The sequence below is a fragment of the Eleginops maclovinus genome, chromosome 1 (genome assembly GCF_036324505.1).
Source record: "Eleginops maclovinus isolate JMC-PN-2008 ecotype Puerto Natales chromosome 1, JC_Emac_rtc_rv5, whole genome shotgun sequence".
NCBI classification, from domain to species: Eukaryota; Metazoa; Chordata; class Actinopteri; order Perciformes; family Eleginopidae; genus Eleginops; species Eleginops maclovinus.
Window position 1 is genome coordinate 5119682 of NC_086349.1, and position 13628 is coordinate 5133309.

Consider the following 13628-nt stretch of genomic DNA (forward strand, 5'->3'; position numbering starts at 1 on the left):
GGGAGAGTGACGCACAGCAGACCTTCGAAAGGAGAGGGGTCCTTGGTGAGACTTTAAATGTCGTAGATGATATTAAAACACAACCTTTGAGGCTCCTAATTTGGTTGTCAGCCTTCCCTGGAGCACAAGCTACATCCAGTAATGTACATGAAACAAATATCTTTTAACAGTTACATTCAATTAAGCTTGTGAAAGAACAGTACTACAGCCAGATAAACAACAGTGTTTACAGTAAGCTTTACTGAATCACTAGGTTTTCAAGGGAAATACAGACTGTTTCTTGTTTAACGTAAATGTATACCTTAAACAAGACCCCCCTGCCTGAAACACCTCGATAGGACTCTTTTGTTTACATCCGCAAGACAGAGTGACAGTACTTTGTTACACTCGTGCTCCTATTTACTAGAGCTTGAACACATTGTACGTGATAGGTTAAGGGGCGGGACATCTTTCAGCGGTTGAACAATCGCAACAGAGCCGGACAGCTAACCAATCAGAGCAGACAGGGCTCTGGTTTCAGACAGAGGGTGAAAAGAGGTGCTGCAGCACAGGCAGTATGAGAAAAATAAAGAGCTTTCTGAACATTAAAGCATGGAGACATGTCACATTAGAATTGGCATTATATGGTCCCTTTAATACATTTCTGTGAAGCCTTTTCAAATATCACTTCAGTGGATTAGCAACAAGATACAGACTGTATTTTCTATGTGAACCTTCATCAATTGACTTAATTTTCTTTTTTGGGGGGCAGCTTTAAACCCAACTTCCAATCCTTATTCTTTGGTTCCATCAATATCTACTCCCTCTATAGCTGCAGACAAAAGCTCTTTTATGATTCTATATAATAATGACTTATTATTGTATTGATACTCAGGTTATGTTTATTAGGGGTAATGGCATCGTGGGGATCCTCTATCACCCTTCCAGAGAGGCGTTACCTTGAGTTCTTTTCTCATACATATTTATATTAGCTAGTTATGAAGACTAGTTGCTGATGAGGTGTCATGAGTATACATTACTAATCTTAAAATGTTAATGTCTGTGCCCAATTGAAGCAATAATGGCATTCTGAATTTTATTAGGCAAACAAATGACTTTTTTACATGTTTTCAGTCATAAAGTCATAAATCATACCCGTGAATTAGTTTGCCTAATTTATGTATAATGATGTGGTCTCTGTTCACTTGTGCAATTTAGAAAAGTTGGTTTCCAGTATATTAATTTGGTAGTTTTTACAAACATACAGATATAAATTCAAAATACCCTATAAGTATGAGCCTGATTCAACTTTGAGCCTGATTCAATTTTAATAAACTTCAAATCTCTGTGTGTCCCCAATGGATGCAAATAATGGCCATCTGATTCTTATTAGGCAATACAAATAAATAACCAATTACTATCATTGTTTCAAAGTCATTTAAATCATTGCAGTTTATTATGTTTGCTTAATTTATGTGTATAATATGGTCTCAGTAGACTTGTGAAATTTAGAAAAAGTTGTTTCCGGTATATTATTTTTGTAGTTTTGAGAAATATACAGATATAAATTCCAAAAACCTTATTATTAAAAGCTTGATTTTATTTCAACAAGTTAAATTCCCATCTAAAAGTTAAGTCAAAGATTCGACTTAAATTAGCTCTCAAGTTCAAACTGTAATATTCCAGCCTTGACTAATTGTTTCCAATGGTTCTCGAACTGAAGGCTGATGCTTCATTTGGAACATAATTGCTGTCATGCTCACTTGTTGCTCTCCTTTTTGCAGGCAATGAGCCGTCGCCGCTGGGCACAGTGGAGAGCTACAACCCTGTGAAGCGGCGCTGGGAGTATGTGGCGCCAATGCCAACTGCACGCTGCTCCTCCGCCCTCCTGCAGACACCCAGCATGATGTTTGTCATTGGCGGAGTCTCCCAGGGACCCAGTAATGCAGTAGAAGCCCTCTGCTTACCGGAAACAGTGTGACACTAGCTCTTATGCTAAAACACGCAGGAAAACAGCATATTTTATTCATGTGCGGAAACACATGAATTGGATCCAAACATCGGACTAAGATACATTTCTACCCTTATGTCCAACTGATGGATTCTTCTCAGACTGGGAGGCAACTTTTTGACATTCAACAATCATTTTGAGACAGATTGTGCTGGATGATGAATCCATGATGAAGGACGTTCGAGCCGGCTGCTATAACTGGCAGGGACAGAAAACTGACAGCTTTTCTACATTGGCTAAAACCAGAGGAAGAAAAAAAAAAAACTAGCAAAAAAACGACACACACATATGGTGTCTGAAGAAACAACACGCCTTTGAACTGTTAAACATTTTTCAGAATTAAAGCAGGGTACTTTTCTGGATATTCAAGGAAGATAGGGCCATATCTGTATGTATTTTCTCCCCTGCTGCTACGACAGCCAGATCGGACACTTTTCTATGACATCAGACACAACAGTTGCATTTTAGAAGGTGATGTTCTGCAAAAGTAAATGTATTTTCTTTTCGTTGGAGTGTTTTATATGTGTGGAAGTTGGCAACAGCATTATAACAGTGGCCCCTAGATGCGTTCAGATGGCCGCTTTCGAGAACCAGTGATGCGTTGGCAGTCTTTGCATTTCTTTTATTTTCAAGTTTGCAGAAAAGCTGACTGTGGTTGAGCTTTTCAGTATCTGGCTTTGCTCCCCATCTGTCCGCCTCTGCTCCAACATTAGCACCAGAGCAATCAATCCCGATCCATCACCAAGGCTCAAACAGTCCTTCACACTGCAGCACAAGGATGCAGATGCACGTGAAGGGAATGCAGAGTTATACCTAATGCACTGAAGCATCCAGACATGTTATATTCCCCTAAGTAATATGATGGATAGTGGTACAATAGAATATTTTCCTCAACTTGATATCAGCCACAAAATGAGGATGAAGAGCTGATGATACCCTGGCAACATGTTCAAGCAATATTGTCCCTCAAGGTTTTAACAAGCAGAATCATTTTTTTTTAAAGGTAAAAAGTCTCACAGTAGAGATTCTGTAATTTTGTGTTAGGGTTCCCGGGAAACTGTTTTGGTCAGACCCTACTGTTCTGTTTGCCATCATGATCATAGTTGCCACATATATTTATACCACCAGTGTTGATAGTTTCTTGAGGATAGTCAACACATTTAGGGTAAAAATATTTCTGAAAGGTTAGAAGTTGTCTTAGGAAGTGACCTTTGATTAAGAAAGACGTTTTAACATACCAAAAGAAACTCCTTCTCAGTCACATGCATTTACAAATATCTTTCTTTGTGAAGAGATACTTATCACAATATGATCTGCTGCAGCAGTATAGTGCCATCTATCGAATAATCTAATCAGATTTTTGAAATGAGCCATATTTCTGGACTAATCCGTTCTCAGGACACGGTTTCGACATTGATGTTATGGAAATGTAGGAAAATGTATTATATCGTGATAAACATCCTGTTAGGGTTATGGTAGGTTCCGGACGCAACGTGAGTTTCCCCGCGGCGGTCAGTGTGTTTACTCGCGTGATAAAAAAAAAAAGGTGCTGTTGAATGGGCGGGGCTTATCTCCATGTGGATACTATGGTAGATACGAACTACAACAAAATGGACATATTTGACTGTGATTTAATTGTTATACACTTTTTTAAATTATGCTGAAATAACAACATAGTTATAGACAAGACGGCAGGCCAAACACTTTTAAAATATGTGTTTTCTGAATGGAGATTTGAGCTAAGCTAACATGTAGCTGCTCTGTCCACACTGGCAACAACTTCATACAGACAGAAATAAAGCAGCAACTGTATTTGCCATCCCATAGACAGTCTTTGGTTTGTTCATTTATAACTTTCCTCCAGTTTCTGAACAGATATGAGGAACTGTGAGCCCTGTGTGCCAACGGCTAGCGGCTGCTGTATTGGTTTTTTGATTCAACGTCAGAAACGGCAGGCTGAGATCCTCAGCGCTGATTGGCTTTCACGAGAACGTGTCACACCAATTTGCTGCTTGAGTTGAACAAATTGAATTCTCTGGAAGAAGCGAGTTGCATCAATTGCGTAATTCCCGCCGCCAGAGCGAACTCGCGTCTTTACATTGACTTTACATGTAATCACGATGCGCCCAAAAATTGCATCGCGTCCAGTGTGAATGCACCATTAGGGTTATTCAAGATGCATGTCAGTTTTCCTTTTTCTGGCATTTCAACAATATGCTTCTTTAACCTACATATAAATGGCAGACTATTATCCTGTCGGACTGCTTAGAGAAGTCTCTATGGTTGTGTTCACATGTTAAGCCAACACTCTGGGTTGACATTGGAATCCACTGTAACTGCTGTGAATTCAAGTTGACTAGAGCTGCTACAAACCTTGCAGAGCCTCATTCCAACAGTGAGTGAGCAAGTGATACTTAAGACAGACTTTGTGAGGAATTTTGTTTGTTTGGGCTGAGGCGAGGATCTGTGTACAAGAGTTAGAGATGAAATATGATGGCGGGAGCTGCAGTGCAGTATTCTCTGTGATAGATTTAGTGACTTGTGGACAGCAGATGCGGTGGAGCGGGAAACAAAAGAATAACCCAGTGCAGTGTGTGACCGTGTGGCAAGCAGCCTCTGTTTGTCTTCATTATGCTGCCATACAAGTAGAATGTTGCATTATCGCTTGGAGAGACACCCGTCAGTTCCTCCATTCAGAATGTTAGGGTTAGGGTTTAGTCCAAAAGTCATGGGCTTCAGCACACTATAATGTAAACTTGAAATACCTGTATGTAAAGGTTCCATTTCAACCAAAGTTGTTAAAGCAGTTGGTTTTATATTTGTATCATTAGGGAACGGTTTTACCAGCTCTGTTGCCCTCTTCCTCGCTATTGCTGACTGGAGAAGACCGAAAATTATTTTTGCATGTTTATAATAATTTGCCAATTTATTTGATGACGTGGTGATTAAAGGTAGGGTGTGCTTCAAGATGTATGATAGTTACATGTGTAATTAGAAAGACAAAACAGAACAAAGACCACATTGGATAGAAATAGGGTATGACAATAGTGTATTTGACCACTCATACACTTAGCTCCGACACAGTTCATTCCTGCAGCAAAATGTCAGGGTCCATCATTTAAAGACGGCATTCATTTGATTTATCCAAACCATTTTAAATGACTGAATGAATGTCGCAGATGCATGAGATTTTATGGAGCCCCAGAAGGGACACAAACAAAGAAAACACATCATTTCTCACACACACAAAATTTTTCCTTTTTTCCTTGCTTCAAATATGTTTCTGGTGAGCACCCTGGCAGAACTTGTTACGGGAGTCAGACATGTAATACTGTGGAGAGCGCTGAAGCTGCCGGAGCTCAGATGAGATGCCAGTTGACAGTTGGTTATTTCTGGTGCGGCATTGTGTGTATTCAGTGTGTGAGGTAGAATCCACTCGCATATGCCAGGCACATACCTACAAGCCAGAGTGCAAGACTGCTGTCACCTTTTCCCACTGTTCCTTTTGGCAAAACCCATAAAAGCTTGGAGAACACAGACATAATTGTGTTTGGAAACAGCTCTGCTGGTTGGAAACTGCTGCCCCCATCCAACCATGAGCCCACTTGAATTAAATGCAGCTTGTTAGAGTATGTGAGAGGGTATGTTTAGTTTTTGTCCTAAAACGTTGGATATGTCTCATACTATTGATTTGCATTTAAATTGCTCATGAAGAGGGCGCTTCGAAAGAGGTATACAAAGAGTAGGAATTGAATTATTTTCCAGGTTTTTTTTGGTTGCTGCCTTATGGAGCCAGAGAGGAATTTATTGTGGGTTTGAATATTAAAAGGAGAGAGAGAATTGTTAACAAGGCTGAGTTGAAACAACAAGGTTGTTAGTGAACCATTCCTTTTTCAGACTTAAAACAGAGCCAGACCACTTTCGTTTGGAGTTGTGTTTGTGGCCCCCCTTAAGAATGTAAGGCTACTATCTCCTTCAACTCTCTAGTTCCACTAAATCCAGAAGGAAATATCTTGCTTTTTAGCTGCTAAATGCTAACTGTGTCTTTCTATGACTGTAAACATGATGAGAGGGAGTGAATGGTGTAAGACTCCAATGTGCTCTGTAGAGCTGAGGACTGCAGAGTTAGGTGAAAAACGTTGGTTTTATGATCTATCTTTAAAAGCATCAAAACCACGTTAGCTGATTTTGTTTTTGCCCGTTACTCTAAGCTGAAATCACAACATCTGACATATAATCATGTGTGCAACTGTTCTGTGTCTACATTGATATGAGTGCATTTGTGTGATTGTGACCATATGTGAGGGCTTGAGAGCATGGTTTTTATGCGTGTGTGTGGGTGCATATTCTTGTCACCCAGCCACACTCACCATCTATTATTGTGCACGCTGTCTGGAGGATGTAAAATGTCTCCTTTGCAGTCCTTCTGTTTCTCTGGCTCTTCTAAACAGTGTACATGCCACACTGCAGTCCCTGAGGAATTCTGGAACAGCGCCAGGGTTAGCTCTCTCTGTTGGTGTTTTTACTTTTCTCTTTCACTCCCTCCTTGACCCTGTTGGATTGTTTTCCAGAGAAGATCCTTCATACATTGTGAAGTTCTCTTTCAATAGAGAAGATGTCTCATGAATCAGATTGTCTGGGTCCTAATCTGACGTAGGCTGTTTTACTTATTTGGAGGGAAAGCCCACAGATTCTGACAGAAGTTTGCAGAACATAGAGAGGATGCTTCAGTACAGGTATCAGCTAATTGCATGCTGTACCTTGAGCTATGAGCAAATAATGCACAAGCATATGTTAATGTGCTCTTACAGGTGTTCCATTTTAAATCATTTGTGCCGTTTCCCACAAATCGGGACGATGTCCCGCTTTTGAGCGACAATTGCCTCTCTAATACTCTAATACTACTTCTAAAGCTTTTATCCAATGGCTGTGTACAAAGCAATGAGGGACTTTCATCATTAGCTGTGTCAGATGTCAATCAAGCAACATAGTCTGGCAAAATATTAACTCATATATAGCCGGTGGAGGGCGATTCCCAGAGAGTTTTTTGTGACATTTGCCAGAGATTAGTTTTAATAATCGTGCACTGAGGTCAATACGATTTGAAGCGACACCCACAAAAAATGCCAGACTCATAAACAGAAAACAAATGATGATAATGAACGTTTACCACCCTGTGCAGCAATTGTATCCTAAAGGTCAGCAGACTGTGGGAGTAAGCTAGCTCCTGTAGTTTTTTAGTCTCCTGTGGACCGTTGTTTGTTGGAATAATGACTTGCATAGTTTGTGCAAACAAATCAATGCATAGTAAACGCTTGTTATTAATATTTATAGGCTCATAGTTTCAATAGAAATTTTCATTTTTGAGGATTTAATGGACATTTTATTCAAATCCAAGCTATCTCTTAGCATCGCAGGAACATGTCCCACATCAGCATACTCTTTGTCCCACATAAGACTTTGTTGGCAACTGGTTACCTTACTTACTTTACACGACTAGAGCACTAATATGGTTTTGATAGCACAGTTTTGAAGGGGATTTTTCATACTGAAAAATCTGCAGAAACTTAGGCACAGGGCAAGTGCCCTAAAGTTGTTTTGCAGGTTTTTAATACCCCACAGTATCTGGCAGTCAACCAATCACAACACTAATTTTCAGGCACGTTTTTTATCATCTGGAACTTACAGACGTGGCTTGCATTGCTTTGAATAGATGCCTTGTGTATCATTTACTTTTCAAATATTTCTAGACAGAGTAGGCCTACATACACTTGTTTCCAAGATACATTCAGGGCCCGATTTTAGTGTAGGCACACATTGCGTGGCATGCGCCGAGCCTTAATTCCAAAAAATAAAAAGGCCCAAAGACTCAGGTTCTGAAACAAAAGCGAAGGTGCATTCCATACAGTGCAGAGATGGGGGCGAAAGATGCTGAATTCACACTGTTTTCAGTTTTATGAATCCAACGCAGAACTGTATCATATTCGACAATGAAAAGCCTCTACAGTTCATTTATTTATTTGTTTCTATGGGCCAATTTAACACAGTTTCCTGGGCAACAGGGAACAGTGTCAAAACCCGCAGGTAGCATAATTGTGTTCCTCCCCATTAGCATATGTGTTCTTGTTTTTGTTTCAATTTTTTTTGGGCCTGTAGATGGAAAGAAACATCCCCTTTGTTATTATTATAATTAACCAGGATTAAATATGATTGTGTTTTTTGTGTCAATTGTTCATGTTGGATCATTCTTTTTGCTCTTGTGTTGTGGATTAGGGTTGTGAGGTGACAAAAAATGTTGTGGTGTTGTCCACATTTTAACTGGGTTCCCCAAAGTGTTTGTCACTAGTTATATTCAGTTTTGTTTCAGGAATGAGTCAGCATTTAAGCACTCTATGTATTCGAGAATTACATAAATAAAACATTTTTAAAAACTTGTTACACATCGCTCAGATGACATGCATAGGACACAGTTTGTATAATGCTGGAGATTATGTAATACAGCTATCTCATTGTTCTAAAGTAGAAATGTACAGTGGCCAACAGGTGTAAGCGCATTACAACGGCCTAGAACATTTTAATTCGGAGAAACGTGCAAATATAAAAATAAAAATGTGCCAAAACACATGCAAATGAAGAAACATCTTCACCAACTTGATGACAAATGTGGAGTAACAGTTGGCTTATCATCCCCTATGTCAACAAGCGTTTTATATGAGCAGCGTTCTGTTTATGCATCAATTTTTGTAAATGCTGCAAATATTTTGCCAAATCGGAAAAAATGTTTCTTCATTTGCATGTGTTTTGATAATTTGCATCGTTTCTGAAGCTGCATACAATTTCCTCATGGAAATATTGTAAAGCAATTGCATCTCATTTGTCGGCCACTGTACAATGCCTAAGAAAGATGATACTTTCACAACCAAATGGTCATCAGCGAAATTGAAAATACAACACATTTTAATACAGATTTGTGATATTTTGTATTCTGTATTATTCTCTATTCTAATTTTGTCATTTAATCAAAATTGTTCAGACATTCACTATTGCAAAACCGTGTTCAAATCGAGGACCATCGACTATAAATGCTGGCTTTCATTTTAACTCTCAAGTGAAACTAGTGTGTACAGACATTTTGGGAAACAAACCCAGAATCCCTCTCCTGTTCTGATCCTTTTCCCTGTACTGTGATTGACATGGTAGAACAATGGTGGTAAAAAAGCTTTGTGGTCTCAGTGGATCAGTAATGCCATGTGCTCTGTTTTTGCAAAATGTGATTTGGAAGGTTTAGTAATTAAATGTACTGAAGGTGATAAGAAAGAAGGTTGGACTCAATACGCTCAGATGGAGTGTGTGGGGAGGTGTAAGGCAGTTTGTGGAAATAGTTATATATATTCTTGTTTTAGCTATAGTGCGTTACTTTGGTTCTGGAAACACATGCTTTCAGTCTAACAGACTCACCCACACAGTAGCTTCTGCCATTTCCAACTACGCAGTGAAAGCAAATCAAGCTCATCCAGCACTGAGTTTCCCCTAAGTGACAATAACCCAATATGACCCCAGTTTCACACTGCTGAAAATATGAATATAAAAAAAGATATATAGCAATAGTATATAACAATAGCAACAGTTACACATACGTTTTACATACTGGTATATTTTGAATGGCAATTGATTAGCTTCAGTTGTTTTAAATATTGGTAAAACTAACATGTAAAGGGAGAATCCCCCAAAGATAGGTGATGGTGTCATCATGTTGCTTTGAAATATAATTTGCATTTTAAAATTTGTAAAGATTAGGATATTCAACTTTATGGAGCTGCAATACTAAATTGTCGACACGTGCATTACAATAAAACAAACATTCTGTACAGAAACAAAAATGTGTACACATTACCACTACCTCTGAAACATGATGTGAAAGGACCATTTTTAATTTGGATGTCCATTTACCACAGTTAAAGACATTATTGTTAGACAAATTAGATATGAATAATTGTTAACCTTTAACAGGAATACTTTTTCTTTCTTCCTGAGAGTAATATGACAAGGTTTATTCCACACTCTTGAAGCCCATTAGGCAGCTAGTGCCTGAAGGCCTAGCTTAGCTTAGCATAGAGACTGAAAGCAGAGGAAACTTTGTAGACCGCAATGTTAGTTAAAATCTTGGTAATGTGAAGTACTTATTCCGCGCCACTAAGAAACACAAGATGATTTTACAGGAAGAGTGTTTCCTGCTATTTCCACCCACACACAAAAAGAGAGTGAACCGAGAGGTAATATGCCGGCATTACTTAAGTAATTCTCATTATAATAACAAAAGTAATCCTAATCATTTTTGCCATGGTTGTTGTTGTAATTGATTAATGTGACAAAGTGCAGGAAATGTATTGAAATGTATTAGAAGTTCTGGGGAAAGACTGAATCAGTTTTAGGATGTGTGTGGATGATGTAATGTTCACATAGAAAGGCTGCCTACCCTTACCGAAGCCTGTCAGTCACATTGTGAACCCAAAGATATCAGTTGGTGTTCAATATTTTTAGAAAAAGTTAACGTTGGTAGCCCATTTGTGATGATAATGAACTAGTAACAGAGCTAGGCCAACAATTCCAACCAAACTCCTTCCATAGCCTTATTAGAATTGACCGTAAAGAGGACAAAAGTCAGACAATTACAAACATTTCCTTTGGAGAGTGATTTGCTGATTATTTTTCTCACCTGTCTGAACGTCATTCTGTAGCTTTAGTGCACCGTGAAGTCCTCTGCAATCTGTATTTTAGGCTGAATAATGTTCCCAGCCTGACGGAAAAAGTAAAAAAGACCTACAACAAAAAATGTTTTCAACGTAAGCATTTTTGACAGCAAGCACCTGTTGGTCACGCAATATTTGGTTGGGTCATAACTATAACTATCTATAGCGTGATGAATTTAGAAAGTTCACTCCAAAAATTCTATTACTTTTTATCGATTTTGATTGTTTTGGTGTAAGTTGTTACATAGAGTGTTGGACATATCTACGGTTGAGATGTCTGTCATCTCTTTTTGTCCAATCTAATGGAACTAGATTTTCAAATGTATTTTTAAGGTTGTTGAGCACCAGGCCATGTGCCATCTATTTCTATTAGCAGACATCTGTACGATTTAAGTAAAATAAAAAAACTCGCAATTGAAAGTTCTTTAAAATAAAAATACAAAAAACAACTTTGATAGAAAAACAAGACCAAGTGTCATTAGTTTCTGCCACAGCTGCTTCTCAACTACATTAATACTGCCCTTTTTCCCTCAAAAAAAGAGACTTAACCTTTTAGCATCATTTATTCACATTTTATGCTTTGGTGCGCATAGATCCTGTGACCCACAGACAGATCACTTAATTTTCATTTCTGTAATACTTTATATTCTTGATTTGGCCATGAGTCAATCATCATGATGACATTTTACGTGTTGCTGTAGCTAACATCAATGTGACTGGCAGGCCTTGGCTTTCAGACCGAGTCGTGGCTGTGACTCCAGTGCAGTAGTTCAGTGCCTATACTAAATGTGAGGTAGTGCCTCGACTGTAAATCCTGTTCTACAATAAACTATTTTGACTTGCTGTCTGATTCCATATGTACTGCGTACTCTTTTTTTCATTCCAGCATCTTCTCGTGGACAAGAAAAGAGCACAGATAATGAGAGGAAAGAGCATGCTAGCGTCTATTTTCATGCATGTCTCTAAAGGGGTATCCCTGATCCATAATAGATGAAGCTGACATCAAAACCCACTTCAAACGCAGCGCATGGATGGAGTGCTCCTATAGAGAGGGAACAATTAGAATGAGCATTTCTCTTGCACCATGGTGATATCTGCTTATATGACTTCATGGTCAAATGAATCTCCTCTCTTCATCACACTCGGTTAGAAACCAAACAATAACATGCGGCAGTATTTCAGAAACAGCCGTTAACACATACAATGCTTTGAAACTGCTTCCTACGAATTGCAAATCATTTCAGCCTCTCACTTGGCAAACAATGTACACTAATTAAATACAAGCAAGACTCTCATTTTCCCAGTTAAAATAATATTTTTATTGTATTTTATAAACTAGTGACGACATTTCTCTGTGTTGGAATTCAACAGACACTGCAATGGCTGCCATACATTTAGATTGAAAGATTTAAGACAAATTTGGAGTGGTCTATTAATTTTTTCCGGAGCTGTTTGTACCGAATAACAAGGGACAAAGGATTGAACCCTGGGGAACACCACAGGTCAGAGGAGCCGCAAAGGAACACATTACCAACCAATTCCGAGAAAGTTTTTGGTTTGCTGGGTCAAGCTCACACAGGAGACAACCGTTCATTCCTATGTGAAAACAAAAGTCAAACCTTTTACTCATTCACAATAACTACTTAACTAAACAAGCCCATGCAACTAAATTTAGGATATGCTGAACTTTATTTAAAACTTTGGCTGTGTAGCTTACTAGAATCTTATTTCACCCAGCAATCTTGACTTGAGTAAATACGGTGAGGTTACAGTAACAAAGAGAGCAACAAGTGAAAAAGAATCAACCCTCCAGAAACTGTGAAGCCTGTGAAGGACCAAATTGACTTGAAGGGCAAACAGAGAACTCTTAACTCTCAAGTATTTTCAGCCAGTAACTGTGATGCAAATGACATGAAACATTTCCAAATCAGTTCTTCGTGTTCTCCTTTTAACTAAAGTCAGATGTAACACTTGGCTGCAAATTAAGCGATACATAAATGATACATGGTCATTTGTAATGAAAGATTAAGAATTATCATCCTGTCACCTCTTCCAGGAAGTCCTTTGGCTCTGGTCTGACAAAGATTCATCATTAGCATTATGGCAATTATATTGTGAAATGGTGATGATATACAAGTTGATGGATATTTAGATCGCTACAGGGTAGACCGGAGATGAAATTTGCAGAAAAATAAGTATCAGCTTGATATGACTTTGGCCTATGGATAATAGTGTCACATTAAACAGCACCCTGGGTTCCAATTTTTCCCAGGCTGGTGAACAAGAATAATACAGTCTTTGTCATCGGACACATGCACACTGACTTTGGTAGCTGTCTGGTCAAAGCAACCTTATTATTTTTTACCAAGGCAGGAAAAGAAAGCAGGAAATCACATCAGGAAATCATGGTCCTGGGTCTGACGTTTGTAATTCTTTCATGCAAGACACAATGTCATCCTTTCCCTGCAACCCACGACATCATAGAGCTTTTGTAACATCTCGGTTCAATGCCAGGCAGTTATGTTTTTTTAATTCTGGTCTTAGTCGGGAAACCCTCAATATGTACTGGACAAATTGTACACGGCACCCACAAATGTACTGTTGTAATCATGTCTGTATGCATGCTCACAATGCTAACATTATAACCACCTTATTTGGACCCATGCCCCCACCTCTTTCCCCATTTATGGTTTAATCTGTTATGTCGTAATTATTCCGCTTTGGCACGATCAGCATTGGAATTTTATTCAAGATCACCTATAGTGTGGTTCTAAACATCCAACCTATGTTAGTGACTGGTAGAATGACATATGACAATGGCCGAACATTTTATACGAGGACTTTTTGAAATGCTCTGTAATGTCTTGTGGTGTAGAGGGCCCATGGTA

At 38.7% G+C, this 13628-nt stretch overlaps 1 protein-coding gene across 1 annotated transcript in view; it reads left to right on the plus strand.

Annotated features, from left to right (window-relative positions):
- The window catches only part of LOC134871092 (kelch domain-containing protein 8B-like), a 150701-nt gene extending 139104 nt beyond the window's left edge, over positions 1-11597 (plus strand). The window contains exon 5 of the mRNA XM_063893691.1: positions 1764-11597. Coding sequence (XP_063749761.1) covers positions 1764-1960 — 197 coding nt within the window. The 3' untranslated portion in view covers positions 1961-11597. The remainder of the gene's footprint in view (positions 1-1763) is intronic.
- The last annotated feature ends 2031 nt before the right edge of the window (positions 11598-13628 follow it).